Below are 25,016 nucleotides of genomic sequence, written 5' to 3'. Positions count from 1 at the left end.
TCTATTCTTGTAGCTTTGGGTATGTTTTGCTCCGAACGTCAGGGAATCGCTTCACGTAAAAGGATACGAAACAGCCGAGAATCGAATGCAGTGCAAAACGTAATAAATGTTACAGAGAAAATGCATTGCAATTGTTTAATTAAGCGGAACCTTTTATAGAAATCTTGTCTGTTATATTTGTTGTCATCCCTTTTATTCTGCTTAGATAAATATAGTAACAATCTTACTAATATTATAAATGCTAATGTTTGGATGGATGGTTGTTCGAAGGTATATCTCCAAAACTGCTGCATGGACCTCGATGAAATTTGGTATACATAAAGAACACAGTCTGTAAGAACACATAAATGTCTCATTAAGTTTGCTTTTAACTGCGCGGACGTAATCGCAAGCAAAAGCTAGTATGATCATATAGAAACCGCCATTATCCTTTTTGGTCATTCGGGTAAAACTACGCAACAAAGAGGACTGTCATTTATATTAAATTCTTATCATAAGATAAACACTGCTGCATACATTACTGATAACAGTGATAACACATTAATTAGGTCAGCGCAACTCTATGTGTCATACACATATGGCTAAATAATTATGAGAGCAGACAATATCATTTCAACGGTTGTGGTTGTCTTAAGAGTTGTGATGCGTGAAAGATGACTTTATAAAAAAGCAAATTATGGTTGAAATTACGAAAGATAAATCAATATGAAGGACGTTGAAAAAAGACAAGGAAATTATGACAACAATTCTAGCAGTTTCAACAAAAGTATACTTGCAACTTTTTTTATAAGTTATTTGTGAGGCGGGATTTGACCGTCCGTCGATGAAAGGTTCAATGCATGTAATTTCGGATGTCTACCGGCACTGGCTGATTGCAGGTCTGCCACCAAATATAATTTAAAAAAAAATTAATTTACGAGTTAATATTGCTAGCTGGTAAATATAGTTAGTAGATAAACACGTTAACCGTCGGTCAGAGTGCCGGGCGTGAGGGAACAATAACGGACCGCGGCAATATTACCATTGCTAGCACTGCATCTATAATTTTGCACCATAAACTCTAAAGCTCGAGGGTTAAGGTCATTAAAAATAAGTTGTTAACGGTTAGATAGTATCTCTACAGCTCACATAAATATGAAAATCAAATACCCATAGTTTCCTAAGATTTTATTTTAATTGTAAAATCTCACAACAAACGATGAATGCAAATTGCTTAATATAGTGTTTTCATTTGACTCTACCGTGACATTCATTCCAAATGAGTACGGAAAAGGCTAGCTAAAAATTTAGTTTTATGACCTATTTACCTGCATTAAAGCTAACCAAATTTATATCAGCTATAGCTTATACCCGCGACACCGTCCGCAAAGAATTAAAACATCTAGTCATAAATAAAACCTATGTTACTCAGTGATAATGTGGCTTTCTTATGGGAAAAGATTTTTTTAAATCGAGTAGTTTATGAGTTAATTCGTTACATGCAAGAACACAAATCTTTATCTTATTAGTGTAGATTTGACGACATACCTAGGGTAACACGTACAGTGCCACCGACTCGCCCCTCGAATTTATATTCATAATTTTATATCATTGAACGTGTTAACACCTCTGACTCGAGTTGGCCTCGGCAAAGTTTACACCTTGTCGAAAGCATTGGAATGAAGTCCTGGTATTATGGAGAACATTTGACGCCCACAGCCGACTGTGTGGGAGATCTCTTCGCGTTTAAAACCTGCGGTTACCTGCAATCTGGTTTCATGATTCACGTGAATAAAGTCATTATTATCGTCTTTTATAACTTCTATTTATATAGTACTTGAAATTATATGTACCAGACATCGTAAAAAACGATAGAGAAATTTACCGAAACTTAATATAAGAGTTAGGTTGAGAAGAATTGAAATATATTCACTATTGAAATTTAAAAAGAGTTAAACTAAAGACAGGATTTTGTCCCCAAAATTAATATTAAATCAAAGAGACTTCAGCAAGAGGAGCTACTTATATTCCATCTCTATCTCTCTCTCCCTAGCTTGCATCCCAACAAGGTGGTTGACTCTTCCCCAATCCGTCTCTTCCACTTCGCTATGTCCATGACATCTTCATCTCACTCATGTCTCTCCATATTCAAATAAATATAAGAGGTTCACTAAATATTGGGCCAAACAAATACATTTGTAACATACATTGGCGCAAAGTAGCCCTTAATTAATGCTGACTGATCATAACATGGAAGCCAACTTATTACTATGTCAGGAACAAATAAACACCATTACAAATTCAACACGACATTAAATCCACAACATTGTAACAAAGCGTGAAGCTACAGAACTTGTTTGTATGCCTATATTTCTATGTTCGCGTATTTCGCAACAGCGCAGCTGCAATACGCTAATAATCGTGTGATGAAATGAACAGGCATGGCTGTGGAATAAATGTACATGCTAAGGTATACTGCTACTATATTTAAAACCAAACCTAGTATGTAATCAGTACGCGGCAGTCTATATATGTAAAAAAAACCGTATAGACAAACTATTACAAAGCTTGGCGTGGAAACAGATAAAAGCTTCTACAAACATTAAAAAATAAACTACATTTAAAAATAATCGATTTCGTCAGTCGATACAATGGGCGCAGTTATTTGTTTACTGCGCTCGCGCATCACTAATGCACTGTGTCTTCCCTTCCTTTCTGTACCTTTGCACTCTTCTCTCTCGCTGGCAATCGTTGAGAGCATGCGCCGACGCATCGATGTTACTCGTACATGAATCATCGATAATTGCGAACGGAAAAAATATATAAACATTCAAAACCTTTTCTTCAACAAAAAACGGGGAAGATACGTCTTTGTAAAATACGACACTATATCAGTTAAAAAGAATATGGAAAGATTGAATTTTATTTGAATCTTTAATAGAAAAATAATTAAAAAATTACTAACTACTACTACTACTAAGAAAATATAACAATCTGACAATATAATTGTCAGTCTTTGTCTTTTATTGTTCCTTTTTTTAAGTATAACATTTTAAAAGGAATGAAGGAAATACGAAAAAGAGTGGCATGAAAGGACCGTTCACATTTTATTTTTATTACGAATCGATGCCAAAACTCACAAATTCTCACAAAGGAAAAATTTTAATGAATATCTCATACAAGTGTTTCATTAAAACGTACATACTAAACTAATTAGCAAACATAACCATAAGGAGGGGGAGGAGTACGCTGCGGTATATTCAGTTAATTAACGAGCCTCTTTCGATTAATTAATGGCGCTAATTACTAGGACTTCATCAGGACGCCGCTTGTTTCTACGCGTAACATAAATCTTTTTAAAAATAATATATAAATATCTTCATCAAACAGTTTTGTTAAATTACGCATTTTTTTTTTAAACAGTTGATACTATGACATGACCATTGTCTTACTATGCAATTGTTTTATAAAAGGCCTCAATTACATATTGATATGGTACAAAGATTATATGCTATTATTTTATTGGTATTCAAAAACATTATTCCGATTGTAAGTATGCAACGAAAACTATAGTAACTGGACACGTTTTTAAAAAGCAACAAAAAACACGCACCGCAGTAATCAGCGTTACATTAAGGTGAATAAAAATGCAAATCAACGCTCGACGGAATCGAACCCGGGACTGATTTACGACGGGTACGTGACCCGGTGAATGCATCGCCCAACCTATAGGCCCACGGGTAATGGTGGATCGGGAATAAATCCAAATTATAGGGGGAGGGGGTGTCGTAAAAAGGCCGTTGACAGAAATAGCGGAAAAGACGGCAGTAAAGTATTTTTAAGAGCATTATAAAACGCCAAATCGATGTTCGAGCAATGCCATTTCTGATGAAGAAATACGATGTGCCCATTTTGATTCGATTTGGTCGAACAAAGTGTTCAGCTTCTGTTCATTCTTTTAGCAAGAAAGTAATACAATCGTAATGTAAATAATTCGTTTTTTTTTGAGGCAATGATTTTTAATTGACTCCTTGGTATGTCTTGACTTGATTTGGTATGTCAACAAACATTCCATCATTTAACAAGAAAACAAGATATATCATAGCTATTCGCTACGTAATTGACATATCACAAAAGTGATAAACTGTAACCCTTTGCCTTGATCCTTGAACATTATTCCGATTGTAACAATACCAAGAAACATTTAAAATTTTGTACAACACTAAAATATAACAAACATTTCTAACTACATAATACTATAAAATAAAATAAAACATTCTTTAATCCATTTTCCATTGTTTAAAGTAATTATACACAGAGAAACGAGAAACAAACACATATCGGCACATATCGCGCATGTGTCCCGACACACCAACACGCCGACCACCGCCGCATAATCCGACAAGCTTTCTAAAGCCGCCATGGATTCTTTAAGCAGTACAAAGCTGTGCAGCGTGCTTTGGCTTCACCGACACGCTAATGCAGGGTTATTTCCAGCTTAACATTACGGGAGCTTTTAATTTGTAGCTAAGAAACTGCGCTTGCAAGCAGTGAGTTGTCATTGTTGCGAGTGATGTTATTGAATTGCATGTAGATGTATTTATATGTATTTAGTAAACCCGCCTACACATAGAGCTGCATATTTCTCCAGTAACTTGTGTACTACTACGAAAGCTTAGAGATTACGAAATTCCGCGATCTAAGCGCACCTTTATCGCTTTCGCGCATATTCATCATTTACTAAAACACCTATTTAATATCTATTTTATATTTAAATTTTTCTTCATTTATATTCGTATAGTTTGAAAAACATGTACTGTCATATTTTCAATGTAATTATGACGCTAAAAATGTGCTTTGCAGTTCTCGTTCATGTTGGATTCAAGTTAAATCAAATTGGAATTATGAACACAAACATTATAAAATTATAATATTAACATATAGAATCAAAGAAATATTAAGCTTATAAGAAACTTGTGTTGCACTCGATGTCGGCTAGCGAAGATCTAGACGACTAGAGCTTTTGTGTACATGTTGAAGTACAAGTAGGTATATAACGTGTCTTATTTACCTTAGTAATTAATGAATTGAATCATTAATTTATCTGTTTTTCATCAATAAAGTTAATTGTCATTATTATCAATATGGGTGGTCGTATATTAGTCTATCAGCCAATGAATCTCCGCTTATTGTTGTACTTTGAAACTGAAAATGCTTCTGATGTCAGGGCTGACGCACTTGAAAAGTTTGCGTATTATAAAACAATGATATGAAAACCCTGACACTTCGCCTCTCTTCTTGTTAAAGCTGTAACATTTTAAAAAAGTTAAACAGATGTTAAGTCTTATTAAGCCCATATAAAGCTCCCGTTTATCAACTACCTCACACTCTAGGGCTATAAACAGTTACAAAGTTACGACGTTAAACATTTATTTATAAACCCACTGAAGAAATAAAACTTTTAATCACCCCCAAAGCGCTCAATAACCATGAATTAAACTCAGCGGAGCGTCATTACAGCGTCTTACTGTCGGTCGCGGAGCCGTCGGCGGAGCCCTAAAGCACGATAAATACGCACCCAGGCCGTGCCCGTCCATCATTTGGACATTAACGCCCGCTCGTAATCAACTACACCTATAAACCATTACTCTAACGTAAATAAACTACTGTTGCAACCGCGATAAATAAATACCAAAAGCGCATCTTAACTCTATATTTGCGGATATTCAACGCTTTTTAAATTAAAATTGTAGAACAGATTTATTGTAATTTTATTTATTATATTTTAATTAAATAGAACCGTTTAACACGCCGCACACGATTTGCCGATCGATATTAAACGGCAATATTTAGAAGAAAGGGACTTACCTTCGGCACATGTAAACAAATGGATGCAGGCCAACAAGAAAATCCAGTTACCGACTCCAAAGCGATACATCCCTGTCCGACACATGATTCAATTCACTACAACAACACTACACTACAATTTATAATTCATAGTTATCACATTTTCACTTAAAATTCCACTAAAAATGAATAATTCGTTGATCGTCACAACGCTGATATCAAACCGAATACTCCGCCATGTTCAAGCAAGCACTGCTCACTGCTGCGTTCGAAAACCCGGCTCAAACTCAATACCGAAAGGTCAACGTTCGGAACAACATGAGGGATTGAAGTGAAGTTGTCCCTTTTGCATCGCAAGTTAGGGATGCTGAGGATATAAAATAATGACTTCTCTATGGATGAAAAAAGGTGGTCTTTCTAAATAATTTTTACTTAGTTTAAAGTAAAATCAAACTTTTTTTGATTTGATTGTTGTGAACTGATTGGCTTGAAATGAAGTTATTAAAATGTAGTCTAGCAAGTAAGATTTTGATGTTTTCTACTGTAATCAATGTGATATTATATGAGTATGAGGTTAATAAAACTGTTATCTCAAAATTCTTCTAATAATTAAAAATCTAATTGAGCATTCTCGTTTTTGTTTTCTCAGGGAACCAAGGATGCATTCTCGTTTTCTTGACAATGATAGTGACCTGATATGACACTGACACCTATTTGACACTGATGACATATTAAAATGTCAAGCTCGTTACCACAACACTTATTCACAACAAATGTTTTTAAATTTAAATAATATTAATTTAAGTTCGCGCTTACATTTTATTTAAAATGGAACTTATATATTCAATGAGACGGAAGCCTTTAAAATGTGAACCGCCACATTACGAGAAGTATGTTACGTTACAAAACGAGGAATGTGTTTAGCTAGGCAATGGTTTAAAGTGTAATATTTTCCAGTAATGCGGATCCAGAAGTAGTGAAGCCGATTTGTACGATATCAACGTGTAATATAATTGCATTTTCATCATTAACCGAATTATCGGACACTGATGGAGATACATGGGGCGGTCATGTTTATATATGTGATCTTGATACCCCATGGGAATGTCATAAAGTAGCCAGCACTGTTCATCCTGTAAGTTTTATAAACATACAACAACTTAGTAATTGTAATACATTTGTATATGATTTTATATCCATAGATTGGTATACCTATCTCACAGTCCCAATGAAATCAAAGAATTTTCATAATTTAAATAAATTCAAGTATTTTGTTGTTTAAAATTATATGGGTATATTTAAAAAGTTCCTATTTCTCTTTACTACCATTATACTCTCATGTATTGGTTTGTGATACAACTTTCACCCTTTCAATGTAATTGAATCTAAATTAAACATGTACCATACCTCCGACTCAACACACAAGTTCATTTGAATATTTAAAAATATGAGACATATATTAATCTTTTTTTTTATAACAGAAGGGGGCAAACAAGCAGCGGGAATCTATCTATTTATATCTATGTATATTTTCCAGGTGTCAGCTCTAGAATGGGACGGAGAAGGGAAACAGCTGTTGATAGCTACAATAGTTGGTGAAGTGTCCATATATGTACAGAAGGACTATTTGCTTAATGAATGGTCTTGTCTATACTCAGCTTACTTTCCAGGTTACTTCATATCTTATGTCTTTTTCAATAGGAACATGCTTTTTTTTTCTATGTAAATATTAAAGTTAAATAGAGACATAAGTAATTTACATAGATATTATTCTGTTCAAGAAAGTATAAAACTAGATATCTTATACTGATTAATATTAACTGATAATAGTTTTAGTCAGAATTTTCACATACAAAGTTTTTAAAATCTTGTTAAGATATTTGTTACGAATACTATATATAATATTCAAATAATAAGAAGAGGCTAATATCCTGAACTATTATATCTTTTCCAGGTGAAAACATTATAAAGGCGGTATTCTTTCATAATGGTCGCAAAGTTGTCGCTGTTGAGAAGAAACCGGATGTACCAATCAGTGATAGAATACAAATGTTACGATATGTGCCTACCCTCAAAGGTTTTGGGTGAGAAACTTGCCATAAATAATCTTTAATGATTTATGCAGAGTTGCACAAAACCAAGATAATTGGATACCAAATATGACAAAAATAACTTTTGTATTAAAAAAGCAATGCAACAATTCAACTTAATCAATAATATGAACTTGCATCAATCAACATTACCCTTCAAATCAACTCACTATATATAGCATTAGATAAATGTGCATGTGTAAAATGGGAATCATAAAACAGATTGGCACAGTGCGGGATTCAAAACTCGGACCTGAAGATTACAAGTCAAGTGCTTAACCCTTCGGTCACCTTTGTGAACTTTTAATTTAATACAATACTTTTATTTGATTTGTAGTCTGGTTTTTGGTGGTTTTTTTTTAAAAATTCTTTGTACCTTTGTATCAATAGTGGTGTAGCGTGTGAAGGGGCCTGTATAATAACGGGTACCGGTTTAGTGGGTGCCTTGACTCCCAATGGAGACTCCAATCGTGCCCTCGTCGCCTCCGACTGTCTCCGCTCGCCCAGGGATCATATTGCTACTGCATCATTTGCACATAAAAGTAAGAATTAGTTAAACACATTTTATTTAAAGGTAAACTGTGTCTTATTTGAATTGATAACTTGGTTTGTTCTTCTTTATACATATGACATATTGTGTGTTACTAAACTTGCCAATATAATTGCAAGCCTTGTCACAAGATCATTGTATTGTAGATTATCTTGTCATGTTTATGTAACCATGTAACTGCATCACCGGTTCAGATAAAGTCAGATTATAATGGCAATATAGTTGTAACTTTTTGCACATTGAAATGCAATTTGTTGTTCTGTGGATATATAAGGGTGTGTTCAGACGGACCAGAGTGGAGAGTAAAATAATCGTATAAAGGTTAATTTCATTTGCAATAAAAATCTGCTCTAACTCTCCGCCCCGGCCTGCGTGAACAGACCCTAAGAGATTTGTTTGCCAAGACTGCGTAGAATGGAAATCCATAGTCTGCCTCCCTCTGACTACCTCTCTGGGGTACATGGCGCCAGTTATATTGTCGACTTTTGGTCAAAAGATGGCAGTATACTGATAGCAGCTGCTTGGCGCGGCGGGGGCAAGCGCGGGGTGCGGTGCGCAGCGTGCGCGGTGTTCCGCCCCCCCGGCTCGCGCGCCGCCCCCGTACAACTAACATTACAACCCCTACCCACTGTATATTTACTGGATCATGAACCTGGTAAGTTAAAAATTATTTTTTCTTTATTTCCAAAATTGCTTGTTTAATTTTGTCAATGTTAAGAAAGTAAATTGTAATTATGAACTGTCATTTTCTTTGGAAAAAGAGAGATAGCAGTTTGTTTTTGAATTAATATTTAAGTAGTGGAAACGCAAGGCTAATACTGTAACATCCAAAATATTACAATATTATAACAAAAGTATACTAAAATCGGCTGTCCAAGGTTTTAATTAATTTTGGTAAACTTATAAAATTTTAAATTTTTGTTAATGTCCTATAAAATTATATTATAATTTGATATAATATAATATTATAAATGCGAAAGTTTAAATAGATGGATGTTTGTTAGAAGGTATCTCCAGATCATGAAAAATTGCCATAGATGTAGAATAAAGCCTTGAACAACACATAGGCTACTAATTTTATTTTTAACTTCCGCCCAGATGAAGTCGCAGGAGACAGCTGGTTATAATAAATATTTTCTGTATATAATTACAGTATCAATAACATGGTGTCTGCGGGAAGACACAGATTCTTTACTGATCGCTGGCTCCACACTGACTCTGTGGAAGTTGGCAGAGCGCTCCTACCCTGTGCACAAATTGCTCAGCAAAGGTAATTGTTGCTGAATAATATTCTGTTAAAAATATTGTTTTATTTATTATATCGACATGTCCACAATGACAGATCGAGGAACCTTTTAAGACTTTATCTCTTTGTGTGCCTTAATTATGACACAGATTTTGATTTTTTTTTAATTTAATATTAAACCGAATTTTAGGTCCTGTGCAAGGTAACACTACACCTGGCGGTGGTCCAAAAGCACCTACAGAATGTTTTAATACTGTGGTAAGTAATTCCTTTATTTTTTATTCCTAAGTTAGTATTCAGCATCGTTTTTCTTCAAATATTCCTTAATTCCAATTTTGATAAAATTATCCATAATCAATAAGTATGATACCTGGGTGCAGGTGTGGCAGCAGACGGCGGTGTGGCAGGTGGAGGGCGGGGGCGGGGGCGCGACACACGTGGGCAGCGTGCGCCTGCCGCTGGCCACGCCCCACGTGCTTCTGGCCACGCCCACCGCTTTGCATCTACTCAACAGGGACAACCACCACTATGTTAGTACTACCACCTGCATTTGTAGGGGGAATAAGGCTTTTGTCCCGTACCCCCCCCCCCTTAAACTTTATTTAGCGATGTTGCAATTTTTTTTTGTCTACAATTTATATGCTATTTCTACTATCGATTTTAGTAAGTTATTAAATTTAAATTGATTCAGTTATATTTGTATACTAAACACGCAGGTATGTTCCCGCGCTATCGGCAGTGGTCTTGCAGCGGATATAGCGGCTACACCACCAAAGAAAACTAAATATGGAGGTCTTCCGGTAAGATAAGTACAAACATATTATATGATATGTAGAACTACAATCAAAATCGTTATGTGATTTCTTAAAGTCACTTAGAGTGGATTTCCTGTACTTGTAATGTAAATGTAAAATGTATACTAAAACAATCCTTTAGTGGTTGCTTAACGACTCTTAATGCGTCACATAGTATATCCAGCTTTCGAAGGACCATAAACTAATTAATGGTCCTTCGAAGTTCGGATACACTTAGAACAGACATGCACCATATAATACTTGTTGCTCGTATATAACTACAGGGTGCAGGCGGGAGGGGGGGAGGAGGAGGAGGAGGGGCTACAGTGTCGTGTGTGGAGGTGTCGCAGCTGGGCGCGGTGTGTGTGGCGGTGGACACGCACTCACAGCTGCACGTCTTCAAACTGTCGCAGCCCGCACCTGACATACGTAAATATATACAAATTATACGACACGACATCGCACGGTTCATTATCTCACTACGTTCTTATACTACTATCTTCCATTCTGATTTTTTTTATTTTATATCATAAGATGGCAAACGAGCGAGCGGCCACCTGAAATCGCTGAAATGCGAAGTGACCGTTGCCCATAGACATACGCAATTGCATATGCGTTGCCTACCTTTAATAGACGGAGGAGAGGATGCACAGAAAGAAAATATTTTCCCTTCCCATGCATCCTCTCATGCGCAATGTCCACTTCCACTTCCCATCCTCTCCTTATAAGAAAAAGGGTGGGAAGGGAAAGAGAACTATATTAGGCCTCCGGAACGTACACTCATCAGACTGCACGCGGAATAGCTTCCACTTGAGGCGTGTCTTCTGTGTGGTCGTGGTATTTCACCGGGCGAGCCGGGACAATTCATGCGAACATGTTAAAGCGGGCTCTACCACTGTTAAATCTGATTAAAAGCCATAGCAAATGTGAAGTTGCGATAAACTAAATTTACGATAAAAATAAAAAAAAAAGCGAAGTGGCATATGTCATCAAGTGTTGCCAATCGCAAGAACATTACCGCAATGAACCGATTTGATCCTGATGATGAGATTAATGGATATAAGGCAACACTTCGAGTTATTGCGATACTGTAGTCCTAGCATTAGAAATTTATTTTGGAGTAATAATTTTTTGGTGCTTTAAATTAGTTCTTATTATAATATGATTGTAGCCACCACACTGTCGGTACAACACACCACGATGCTGCTGGAGTACGCCATGGTGTCAGGGTATGACAGCCTCGATGTCATCATGACATTGAAACCTAACATCGTTGAAGCTGTGTACGAAAGGTAAGACATTCACAACCGTATTTATCATTGGTTTCTGAGACCAAAAACTTTTATAAAATATATTGTTATGTCTCTTTTGTCAAACATAGGGACGATTTTATACAGGGATTTTCGTCTCAGAAACCCACGATTAGTCTTTTAATTGTTACATTAATCAACCATTATAATACTCGAAGTGATATATTAAGTATCTACAACATTAGGAAAATCTAATTGTTTTTAATTTACACCATTAAGAAATAAATTAAGGGAAATGTATGTATATTTTCATCAGATTGACGGAGAGCTTCCAGCGTCAGCCGCAACCCTTCCAACAGTATTACTACCACAACTGGCTCAAACTGAGGATAGCACTCTGCAGGTATCCTCTTACGTTTACATTGTCACAACATGTTGCGAATGTTGTAGAATTCATCACCACTGATAGCTGATAGCAATTCATTGTTGAAACAGTAGTTAGTTAATACAAGGGAAAGGGTCAGAGAAATGACAGTCAAAGTCTCCTTTGTGACAGATTAAACATAGTCTTACTGTCTTGTTATTAATTATTCAAACATAATTATTTTAATTTACAATTGTAATCAACACAAGGATGTTTGAACCAGTAAGAGACGCTGCTATCGCGATTAGACATAGACAATGATAGAGGATGAAAGTGACGTAACGTTGACTGAGGGGCGCTAGTGTGCTCTCATAATTTAGGACTTATGGCCACCGGTCTATACGAATATATAGAAGTGCTTCGTCAGTGTAAACAGATCATAAACATTGTTGTGCAGCCGCGTGGCGGGGCTGACCAGCAGTGCGGCCTCCCTGTGCTCGCTGCAGCTGGTGCTGGCGGGCTGGTCCGCGGCGGCAGCGTCGCTGCGTCCCGACGAAAAGACCGAGGCAGCACTCGTCTCCTTTGCTGCACTTTCCAACATGCCCGACGAACACGAAGAGAAGGTAACACATAGAACGCTATCAACTGAAAGGCCACACATAGGCTACTATTTTTTTATTTACGTCAACGATTAACGTCAAATCATGTTAGTCTATGACATTTTCGTTGTGTCATTAGTGTTTGCCCCATTGACCTGTCAAAGGTGTTGTATTTAATATAACAATTGCAGAATCTGCTGGCGCTGGAGGCGAAGGCGGAGTCCCTGGGCGAGGGTGCGACGAGCGCGGGCAGTGCGTGGGGCGCGCTGTCCGCCATGCAGCCGCTGTACCGGCCGCTGCAGCGCGCGCTCGACACCGCGCTCACCATGCTCGCCGCACTCACCGCCGCACACAACTCACCCGCCACACCCGCCACACACCACCATGCACACGGGTAACAGATCATATATAAACACATTTGGTACAACTCTTTTAAATATATTCATAAAAATGGAGTTTCAAATTTTTATCTGTCTCTATGTCTGTACGGCTGGATCGATTATGGCGATACTAGGAAGGAAAGGTAACTGTTGCACGCGGGCATATCATAGTCTACTTTGCTTTTTTTGACTAATTTGGTGCTGACAAAGTCATAGGCGACAACCAGTTCTATATAATTTGTGCTAAAAAAATTTCACATAAGTATTGACGTTTCTCTGGTCGCATTAGGCGGTCATTACTGACTTTGTCTATAGGTACAATAGAACCGTTTTCCTCGTTTTATTATAAGTAATTACTGATTGTTAGTTTGATGGGTTCGCAGTTACGAAATGTGGTCGGACGCGGTGGCACTGAATGCGCTGCGCAGAATGGTGGTGATAGCACGAGCGTGTGCCCGAGGCGGGGACGCGCTCAGCCGCCCGCTGGCACGCCTCGCCGCTATCGTAGGCTCCGCGCCCAAGCCGGACCTGCTCGGTGAGCTACACGCTCCTAGCACATAGTTGGCGCGCTTCTGGCACACTTCTCTCGCCTCTTTTGTCACAATATCTTTGAATATAGAAATATTGCCTAAAACATATAGCAGATCAGATCTTGTTCGGTCAAATGGATGTGTTACTCTGAATTTAATGCCACTTGTGCAAATATTTATATCCACTATGATTAGAAAGAACTTAAATAGGGATATCATCGTCCTATGTTTTGGGTTGCCATTTTATAACATCTGAACGAGTCTGATGATGTCACAGCTCCGTTGTTGATTTAGAATATATTGTGTACAGAGGAGTGCGCATCCCTGACTGTGCAGATGCCGGCGCGCGTGTGGGACGCACTGCCGCGCTGTAACGTCTCTGCACCACACGGCAAGCCCTGGCCATTACACGTAAGTACAGCAATTAAGCAAAGGTGGCAAATGAGCAAACAATTCGCCTTCATAGAGAAACGACCGCAATGATAAAATTGTCTAGAAGTAATAAAGAATAATGATAAAGTTAACATAATTTTGTGCCAGTTGGAGTACGACATAGAGCCGGAGGCGTTGCGTTTCGTGCCCGAGCCGCCGGCACATGCGCAGTGCGACGGCACGCCCTCACTCGCCATGGACTCTATACGGTGAATATGTTTTCTGTAGAACCACTAACCTCTATATATAGAAAAACCCCTATTATTAGTTACACCGTCATGAACCACTATTGTCAGTGCCAAACCAAGTTATACCTGTAGCAATAAACAGCGGTAATTTCTAAAACAACTACTTGTTTTTAATGTTCCTTCTTATGATGTTGAAAACCGTTTTTATTAACATTAAAGGTCCCTTTCGATTTTTGACAGATGTCAATCTAAAGCAATTAGGGATGTAGACATTAATTTATCCGATTGTTATGAAAAATCGATTTGTTGATGCAGCTCCTAATACTTGGGTAATTTATTTGTACAGACGGACAAACTTATTTGACCCAGCGGGCATAATTTAAAGTAAAAAATTATTAGTCCCCACCTTTGTAATGTAAAACCAGGTACATGTATCTCGGTGGTGGACGACGCGCGGCACGTTGGCGACGATGCGGGCGTTGTGGGTCGCGCTCCGTCCCCGCCGCCCTGCCCGCCCCACTGCCTGCACGGAACGCCCAGCAACGTGCCTACGACGGAAGATATGTTGCCACTTGCAGGTAAGAGAAACATAAACATTTTTAGAACAAAAAACTCAAAAATAGTTTTCCATAGGCTCCGCTTCCCTTCCGGTATTTGAAATCGTTTAAATTTGTTTGAATATTTAAACCTTTTTTATTATTTGGGTTATATTTGTCTGAATTAAAAATTGTTTGTTCCAGCTGCGGTGGGAAATGGACGCTGTATTCGAATATTTAGTTAGACAACTTTAGTTTGTATGTTTTTTTAAGAATGAATTCTTACATTAATATTATGTAATACATTTTGTACATAAATAAAAGGATATTACTTAGCCTTTATATAGTGTCGTCAAAAATAGAAATCGATTCAGTGAATGTGTTTTTGCTAAGAAAATGGATTTTGTATTTTTATTAAATGTTTTGAATTTATTTCATTGTTTTTCATTTAAAATAACCCGTAACCACTAGGACAGGTCGGCGATCTAAATGTTTTTACAATATTAATGAACAAAAAAAAATACTCTATAAGCTGTCACTAACACGAAGGTAAGACAATACAAAACACAACAACCCATGGAAAGCCAATTTATAGTAAAACGAAACACAAAGTTTGTTAGAATACAATGTAACAAAATAAAGTTTTATAAAAAAATCTCATTCTTATTATACTCAGCCTATTTCGATTTGCGGTTTACGATTAATAATAACTTAAATATTCATTCTTACTTAATTTCTAACGTGTTATTTTAAAAAAAAATAGTTTCATTTTTTTGACGCTACGAAAATGCATTTATAACATCTGTGCATCGGTTCCACAAGTATCGATTAAATCAACTTTTGCTCTGCGCAGCGCAACGGTTTTCATCTCAACGTTGCATCACTAGTGTCGCTGCGAGAATCGAACATCGAAGAAGCGTTTGGTTGCGACTACGTTGTTATATTTTATTGAATTTTTAAATATTTTCTCGCAAAGATCCGTTAGTTGTGTTATACAATTTAGTAAATACTTTGTTGTTATAAAAATGGCAGACAAGAAAGGTATTTATGAATTTTGATTACATTTTCTCTTTGTTCTTGCTATTACATCGAAGGTTGACATATGTAACGTCATGGGGCCTTGAAATGCTAGTTTTTTGCAACAATAAGTTGATTTGTTGTCCTTTAAATATCAATATTATGTATAAAACAGGGAATTTACTTGGCGTATTGTCACATATTTCATTTCAAGTTTTTTTTACTTCGGTGATGAGATCAATAGTTGTAAATCCAAGATGGATGACATTCCTTGGTCTTACAAGGGGGAATATTTAGAGGAATGTTCTAAATTTAGGGTCCTTTCTCAATCTCAGGCAGCGTTAGACATTATACGATACTTTTACTAAATAATTATTCTATTGACGTCTATTTTAACTCCCAGAAACTCTCCAATAATACAATTTATCTTAAAATCGTAATTTTTGTACAGATGGTTATCATTGAATATATTCACAAAGTAATTTAAGCGAAATAACTGAAAACTATCTATTTTGTAATTTCGTGGAATTTTAAATTTCTATACCTGGCATTTTGATTATTTTATTTTTCTGAATTATAACTTTAATATGTGAATTGTTCTTTTTCATTAACTGCCTTAGTGACATATGTAAAAATAATATGTAGGTATTCCAACAAATTCTGAGGAGATATTCAAGGAGTCAGGAGATTTTGTACTAGAATCTAGAGAGGGCAAATTTCAACATTTACAAAAAAAAATTGTTCACAGCAACATTAAGATGTTAATAACATTTGCAGTTATGGCTATACAATGATTGCAGTACAACAATATTAACGTACAACAAGCTTAATCAGGATTTGCATTTGTTAAATTGTTGTCCAGTTTAACTTCCACATGTGTGGAATAAAAAAAGCAAACACAATTCGTATTAAATTATTATAGCGTTAAAAGCTTTCTATGACCTTCATAATGTTACATATGTCACGTGAAATCTTTTGAATTTATTATAAGCTTCTTAGTTAACAAGATACAGCCCTGTCTTGTGTGGACTTTATCAACAAGTCCAGGCATAGACAATGATAAAAATGACACATCAACTTTTTTTTTATAACGGGATACTGAGGACAGATGCTGTTGTCCAGTAATATTGTTTAGACATAATGATAATATGATTCCTGCTCCTCTCCGCCCTTGACCCTTGCCCCTCCCCCCCAGAGCCCCGTCAACAGGAGGCGACAGCGGTGCGCCGGCGACGCCGTGCGGCCGTCGACTAATCGCTACCATGTAATGACACCATATAGACTTTTTCTTTCTTTATTTTTTCTTTTTTTTTGGAAATAGTTAAAGAGAGACCAATATATGATATGTGCGTATCGGCGTGTGGACGATCGTATGTGTAACTCTAATGTAACCTGAAATGATTGCTTGATTGTTGTAACCTTTCATAAAAAAATGTAGGAAAAAAACAAAACAGAGTTCCTTTTGCGGTAATTAAAAAATCAATATGATATTTTGCTCAACATGTTTGGAATTGATTTTTGTATGAAGTAACAATCAAGTTATCATCATTGGAAAGCTGACAATTCAACATGTTTGAAACATAAATAATAGACAAGCTTCTTTGTTTTATTAGAGTAATATTGCATATGTAACTATTCTGGTGGGACTTGATGTATTTGACTTGAAGCTAAATGGTTGGCTGTACAGTAGATGTTTTTGGCTTGAAATTTTTGTATAGTATGAAAGTCCATCCGGATCAGTGACCAAGTTTTTTGTTTATCAAACATGTGCATTTGACAGTTTTATTAGTTAAAACTAACCGTAAAGGAATAAGTTGTGTAAGTTACGATGTGAATTGTAGTTTTCCCATCTATTCTAGTCTTTCGTTTTTTTTTCACTATAGTACGGACGTTATTTGAATTGACAATTTTAGTTTTGCGATTTTTTAAATTAATATTTACGAATAAACTACAACTCACACATTTAATTAATATCTACATGATTTTATGTGTTTTGCTCTTATGTTTATTTATTTTTTTCTATAAATATTTAGTTCACAGCTTATTTTTTTACAATTTCTTTTACACTCATTTTCATAAATAATATTGACCTTCAAGACAGTAAAAAAGCATTGAACAAGCAAAGGTCAGTATTAGAAACAAGCTTTTTTTGTGCACTACCAACATTGTGGTAAACTTGTCTTTTTTAATCTATGAGACATTTATCCCAATGTTTTCAAAGATACCTATTTCTGTTTTTTGTTGTTTTAGGATCTTTTTTCTGTTTTGTTCCAATTAATTAAGATATAATTAATTGATAAGTAAATAAATGAAAGAAAAATCAACTAAATCTTTAGAAATTTTGTTCATAACATATTTTAACAAAGAAATATTACAATTACAATATTGGTTCCGTATAAATTAGCACAAAATTAAGTAAATATGTGCTAGATTATAGTCACAATTATTTATCTAATTTTTATTATGGAATCTGTCAGAATAAAAACTTTACTATTTATTAAGACTGAGTGTTCTACTAACTAAAAACAGAATAAATCAAGTATAGAAAATATAATCTACGCCTGGTTTGTTCTGAAAAACTACAACAATCTTTAAAATTACGGAAAAAACTAAACAATTTATTTAAATTAATAGAATTAAATTTACTTTGAAAAGTATAAGATTTTTGTGGTGCATTTTGTTGTAATTTTATTTGAGGTGATGGTGAAACTGGTACTGTCTTTATTTGCAAATTAATATTGCAAATGAAAACTGTATCGTTTAGTTGTATGTTAAACACAAGTTATTATTAACATATCAGATTGCACAACAATAACGTTTTGCGGTCTAATGACCATTTTACCCTTTCTCCTCATTATTGTATCAATCCATTTGCAACGTAAAGGGTCCATTGGTCATGTTCAAATGACAGTGTTGCAGGAATGACACATTTGTTAGTGTGTGTTAGTATAAGCAGATGGTTATTACTTCCAATTTTTTTTTAACTGGCAAGTAATTTCCACTGATATTGTCTATTGCTTCTGTTTAGAAGCAAAAGATAGTTGCATGCATCAGCTTATTTGAAGGACAGGGAAGTATGACAGTTAATATAAAACATCAGTGACATTAATACAATTCCATTAGTCACTTAGTTTTAGGATCGCTGATTTGGAAAAATGTTTTTCACCCTAATATTAATGCTTGATCAAATCCAGACTTCTTTTACAGGGATCCTGATTAATTCTAACAATTTACCTTTTATTTAGTTGGAATATAAAGTTTGATGTTATATCAGATTAAAGGAAATATGACAACAAACTGGCCGGTTGCAATATAATAGTTTTCTCTATATGTTTAAATAGAAAAGCATTCCATATTTAAATGGAATACTTTTTTAAAATACAAATTTTAGTTTTTAATGTTTAATGGTGATGGAAGCTACCAGGATTTTTGTGTTCCGTATGCAACTTCTATAATGCTGTTATCCATCGTAAGCTATTTTAGTTTTGCTATTTAGTATTTTTAGTTATTTTATGTTTTGTCACTGTCTCTCATACTTGTTTTTAGAATAACATTGGTTTATGGCACGACTTCGCTTTAGTATGCCTCTGCCTATACTATAGGATGTGTTTTGTTTTGTTTGTTCTTCTTTGCATGTTTCTGTGTCCTTCAATGCACTCATATCATAATTTTTTTTTCTTTAACTCGCTTTTTGCATAAGTGCTTTCCACCTTTTTACTGCAATTCTTTGTGGATACATAAAGCATATATAAATTTTATATTTACGAAAAATAAAAACCATAAAATCTTGGTACGAAGTTCTTGCTAGCTCTTTTAATATAGATACAACAATGTTTATTTTATTTTTCGATCGATGTTATTCGACGTGTAATCCACGTTGTAAGCGACCATGTTTGTTACGGGTCTGTTGAAACTGGATGGGGCAACGACATTAAAACGTTAAAAAAAGATTATTTGATGAAATTAAATAAGAAAAACTTGAATAGTTGCGCCCGTCTAGTGATTCACATGCAGGTTCTATGTACGAATAATTTGTATTTTATTGCATGACATGTCTCGCTTATGATTACATGCCAAATTAGTAGATTATATTTAATTTAAATGTATCAATGAACCTGCTTGTGAGAGTGAGCGCTCGAGTTCCATTTATAGAGTATGGGGGGCCGGTGTCCCGGCTTATGTAATGAACGGCTCACTCGTTTATCCGATCCAAACAACTCCTGACGCGACACGCCCTTAATCTATTACTGGGATTTGATCTCTGTGACTATATAGTCTAGATATACATAACTAATGTCTTTTTTTAAGGTTCCTTTTCGTGTGATGATTGTTTTGTTATCTATGATGTTAAATGAGAAATGATCACACACGTTCCGTACCGCACATTGCTTTACTAATTCCCGTCACATTGTTTTGTCCCGCGAGAGGCGCGCCGGGCTGTGTGGTCATTATTATAAGGAATGCATTGTAAATAACGTTTGGTAGGCGATCAGCACTCGCACACTGTGTTGATTCCGAACCTAACCTACCAATTTACCGTTGCAAGCTGTCGGACCAGTTTACCTAATCTGTGCCGATGGTAGTGGCCACTGCAGAGGGTTTTTTCAATGCCGTTCTTGGTCAATATTTTGGAAAAACTCGAGCGGTTCTGTAACGCGTTGTATGGGCATCGCTTGTCGTTAACACCGGCGTCGGCGAAATGTGTAGGTCGCGGACGAATTGTCTATGATATATATCATCAAACGCCTACACTGTGGCAGCGATTTACAAAATGGCGGGTGTCTACAAACTCGTTACAGCTGTTATTTTTCACAATTTTCATACTCTATGGTATCGTCCGCCATTTTTGTGGTCTCTGCCACACCGCTACGTCTAGCGTGAATGCTCGGGCTTGGGTTGAGGCGCGCCGCGGCGCAACCATCGTCAGACCGCCCGGCGCAACCACATACCATCAGTATTTCATTAATTATTCAAGACTACTAGACACTTGTTATATGTCTTTTACGAGGGCAACTAAATACCTAAGTAATAACTATAACGTCTTTGTTCTTTAAACAAATCTTAATTGAATAAACTTTATATTTTTCATGAATAAAATGAGATATCATTAATAGTTGTTACTTAGACAAAATTCTAGCACTGTTAGGAGAACACAGCGGCCCTATTTTACATATTGCCACTTAGATTCTATTCACAAAAAACAACTGTACAATGGCGTAATTGTCGTGTAGTGTTTGCTGTGAATGTTTGTCGCTACGAAGCAGGTGCAAGATTTAAGAGAGGATTTTAATCCTCCTTGGTTTGTACATGTTTCGTGGCGGCATCACGTTGCCCTCGTGAGAGTGCGAATGAGATGTGGTTGCGGGGCGAGTCGGGCGGGATCGGGGTTCGATCCTGCGTGACGCGGCAAGTTGTTACAGTTACACCGCCCCTGGGAGCCTACCCGCAACCTCAACCCCCGCAGGGACCCTTCCTGCCAGCGCCGCCGCACCAGGCCGCACCTCAGTATGGTGGTGAGTGGACTTCTTACTACATTTTAATAATTGATGTATAGCCCTACTATTAGGACCCCGATGGACTTTTATTTAGCCATTTCCGTGATGTAATTAATTCGCAATAGCGTTGTACTGTAACATTTATGTCGAACAATTACAAATCTATTACGAAATGTTTGTTACATCAGGAAGTAAGAAAAATAATAAATATTGTCATCATGATTTGGTTTCTTCTGCACAAAGAATGAAAATGCACTTAGTGGCTTAGAAACCCGATGTAACAGTTTTATAATCTCATTTGTAAGAAAACCTTAAGACTGAGTACTTGAAGCATAAATCATATTATGGCTGTGTCATGGCTCTTGAAGCTCGCAATTGTGCCAACCTTATTCCCTCGCGTCTTTGTTCTTATAAACACAATACGTCAAGACTATTATGTAATTTGTAAATCATATTTATAACATAATTGTATTCTTGCTACAAATATATCCTGTTAGTAAACAAAAGAATTCACTTTTTAATATCTTTCTAAAACAAAAGATAGTAATTGACGATGTTTAACTCTGATAGGGTTATCATAGGTAAAGTATTTTTTCCTAATAAATATTTTGACTGCATTTTCTTCAGTAAAATATTAGTGAAATAGATGAGATTTAAATCCATTTGAACAAAAGTGTGTTAAAAGGACGTTTCTGTAGCTTAACCTGGTTCACAGCAATCGATTGCTGCGCGACCTGTCCCGTTTGACCTACTTTGTCTGTAGGTACGCAACTCGGAACTTTGACCTTTATTCAACATCCAGTCTGGTTGGACTACCGGTTTACGTTAACATTTCCTTGTATGCAGTTTTTTTTTCATTTTTGTTTAACTTTTGTAACCTTGGAGTAGACTCAGATGTGATTATTTTTAAATGTACCTTTTTTTCTCTTCTATTTTCATCACTTTTGGTGTTCGTGTTTTGTCTCTTATTTTTTTATACTAGGGTCTCAATTCTATTTGAATGTTGCCAGAATAAATACGTGAATTTGTTCCCAGTGGCAGGCGGTGGTCCGTACAGCGTAGCGTTCGGTGGCGCGGGCGCAGGTGCTGGAGGCGTGTACGCACCGCCTCCCTACGACCAGCTGCAACATCATCAGGCCATACCGGCCCTCAGCCAGCAGCTACCCGTACGTATTGACATGATATAACATACAAGACAATTAGTAGCCCATGTGGCTTATAGATTTAATGTCCTTCAAGAAGCGAGCGTATCACTATCTCAAAGGTAGGTAACGCATCTCCGGTTCCTCTGGTCTTGTAGATTACCATGGGCCTGGATGAACAACTCGGGGTTACCGCTGCTCGTTTGTCCCCTACTCTCATATAATACAATCAGATGTGTTACATAACACAATATATTCAACGTTTTATAAACAATATGATATGCTTATACTTGCATTGTTTTACATTATGCTAATCGTGAGTTATTTGACCGTGACGCTATATCAACTAAGGATATATAACCTTCAATCTTGTTGTAATTAATGTAAATTAAAACACGTGTTACAATAATTAATATGATAGTAAATATAGGAATGTAAAATTATTACTAAATGTATTTTTGTATTAAGTCCGTGCGGACAATGTCGCGGGCAAAAGCTAGTCAGTCAAATATCTTTGACAACTGGCATTCACGCAGTTGGGAATAACCTTGCAAATTCCTTTATAATAACGTAATTGTCTGAGAAATTTAAAATTATTCATTTCGGAATAAAGTTAAAGCTTAAAGTTTAATATTCAAAATCGTTGAACTCAGCCTTCAACGATATAAATGCACTAAGAACAAAATTATAAAGAATTCTTCTATAAAACTAACATATAATATAATTTTTGTTATGATTGCACATTATGTGTAGTATATGCCACAAATAAGCAAAAAAATCGAAGTGAAACGGTTAAATACCTGTTTTACGACATTTACTGACCTTTAGGAAACTGTTTACGTTATTTTAACAAGCATTTTATGTACTATATAATAACTATATCCAACAGATGTATAGTCCTGCAGCAGCTATGTATGCAGCGGCGGCCGGCTATCCAGGATACATCGGGTACCCCGTGCAGTACTATCCATACTACCCAGCCGCCATGCAGCCCTCAATACAACCCCTGAGGCCCACCATCATGATACCGGTTAGTTGTCCAACTGGAAAATTCTTACTCACAACACGTCTGTAACTCTGGAGGGGTAGGCAGAGACCACAGACCTCAATTAAGGGCTGTCCTAACACACTCCCTTCGCTTTTTAGATGTAGATTTATGAATGTGTGCACCTCCGGTACGTACGGTACGCAAGTACTTGAAGTACTCTCAATACCTACTTATTTCTGGAAAAACCCAAATTGTCTCATTGTAGTTTAGTAAAACGCCTTCGAATAAAATATAAAATGGCCGCCAACTATGTAAAATGACTTTATCTAGAATATACTGTAATTGCAAATGGTATTAGTGTTAGACTTATGTTTATATGGCACTTGTCCTCAGCAGAACGGGTTCGAAGCGAGCGGCAGGTTCGAGGGTCTGGCGCAGACGCTGCTGCCGCCCGCACCCCCCGGCGTGCCCCCCTCACCCGCACACCTCGCCGCCCTGCAGCCCCACCAAGTGCTGTGAGTACACGTCACTTTCACTACCCTTTGTATAAAATGGCAGGAAGGGTAACTTTACCTTAACCTAACGCCAATAAAATATCTTCAAAATCTTAGTATTATTGTTGTTAATTTTATTGACATTGTTATTTTGTCTGCAGGTGGCGTTAAATTAGTCCAGCAATGAGCAGCGCCGACGGCAGCAGACAAACACTGAGCCAGACAACTTGCCCTTTATATTTATAACCTTATCAAAACGTTTAAGGTATTTTAAAATTACTTAAATTCATGATCTGAAAGAAAAAACTTTTCGAAATATTTTTTTTTGTTAAAATAAAGTATTAAAGTCACAATTTAAGTATATTTTAGTGAATAAGTTTTATTCCAATTTGCTTCTCTACAACAGAAAAGCTCTTTGTTTTGGAATTTAAAACTGTCAATCTCAAGATAATGTATTCTGGAACTCAATCGATGAAAAGAGTTACATCTTGAAAGATTACATAAGAGATGTAACTGTTTTACGTCGACGCGTCGTATATAGTGAATATGTCTGTTGTGCGTCGGTTTATCTTAGCCCGATATAAATTTGACTGTGATGTCTTGTTACTAGTTTTAATGTTTGCCACTTTGACAGTTCTTATAGGATCTGGTCTAAGCTGTTTTACCGATCGGCCCAATGGGAAAAGTTCATCGGCCCAATGGTAAATAATCATCGGCCCAACGGGAAACACCCGTCTATCGCTCTCTATCTTAGGGTTATTATAAACATAATTCTATGTGCCTTTAAATGTAATATCATAAATGTTTGAAATCTTAAAAGCAATTATTCGGTTTTTTTTTAGCTGAATTATTTTCATGGTATATATTATTTATATATTTCTATATATGTAGTGAGAATTGTATTTAAAGTAATAAATCGCGTGAATTATTTTTCTAAGTAACCGCCACTCAGAAACGTTAAATGGTAACTTTGTGGCTTTGAGTAGATGTATACATCTACGTTAATGGACGATTTAGTAATCTCTTAGTGGCAGTAAGTGCATGTTTTATATCGCATGTATTACATATCCACGCAGTGGAAACCTAGCCCATTAT

The 25,016-nt window shown here is 36.3% G+C and overlaps 3 protein-coding genes across 3 annotated transcripts in view; 2 read left to right on the top strand and 1 right to left on the bottom strand.

Moving 5' to 3' along the window:
- The window catches only part of fra (neogenin protein frazzled), a 98,817-nt gene extending 92,710 nt beyond the window's left edge, over positions 1–6,107 (bottom strand). Inside the window, 1 exon segment of the mRNA XM_013320194.1 lies at positions 5,848–6,107. Within this exon segment, the coding sequence (XP_013175648.1) occupies positions 5,848–5,917 (70 nt within the window). The 5' untranslated portion in view covers positions 5,918–6,107.
- Positions 6,108–6,556: 449 nt separating this feature from the next.
- MED16 (mediator complex subunit 16) lies at positions 6,557–15,180 on the top strand. The gene is made up of 20 exons (XM_013321999.1): positions 6,557–6,716; positions 6,784–6,961; positions 7,364–7,496; positions 7,781–7,910; positions 8,307–8,458; positions 8,963–9,121; positions 9,620–9,736; positions 9,903–9,970; positions 10,093–10,242; positions 10,429–10,512; positions 10,791–10,935; positions 11,678–11,798; positions 12,073–12,159; positions 12,578–12,743; positions 12,911–13,113; positions 13,483–13,634; positions 13,940–14,040; positions 14,170–14,270; positions 14,675–14,827; positions 14,990–15,180. The coding sequence occupies exons 1-20, from the start codon at positions 6,655–6,657 to the stop codon at positions 15,024–15,026; spliced, it is 2,499 nt and encodes an 832-aa protein (XP_013177453.1). The 5' UTR covers positions 6,557–6,654; the 3' UTR covers positions 15,027–15,180.
- A 441-nt stretch (positions 15,181–15,621) lies between these two features.
- LOC106124447 (DAZ-associated protein 2) lies at positions 15,622–24,754 on the top strand. Its single transcript, XM_013321117.1, has 6 exons — positions 15,622–15,826; positions 21,223–21,315; positions 22,333–22,463; positions 23,329–23,469; positions 23,824–23,942; positions 24,083–24,754. The coding sequence occupies exons 1-6, from the start codon at positions 15,811–15,813 to the stop codon at positions 24,090–24,092; spliced, it is 510 nt and encodes a 169-aa protein (XP_013176571.1). The 5' UTR covers positions 15,622–15,810; the 3' UTR covers positions 24,093–24,754.
- Positions 24,755–25,016: the final 262 nt, after the last annotated feature.

The sequence above is a fragment of the Papilio xuthus genome, unplaced genomic scaffold (assembly GCF_000836235.2).
Source record: "Papilio xuthus unplaced genomic scaffold, Pxut_1.1 DF825946.1, whole genome shotgun sequence".
Lineage (NCBI taxonomy): Eukaryota > Metazoa > Arthropoda > Insecta > Lepidoptera > Papilionidae > Papilio > Papilio xuthus.
The sequence above is the reverse complement of the archived record's forward strand: the minus strand, read 5'-3'. Positions and strand labels throughout refer to the sequence as shown.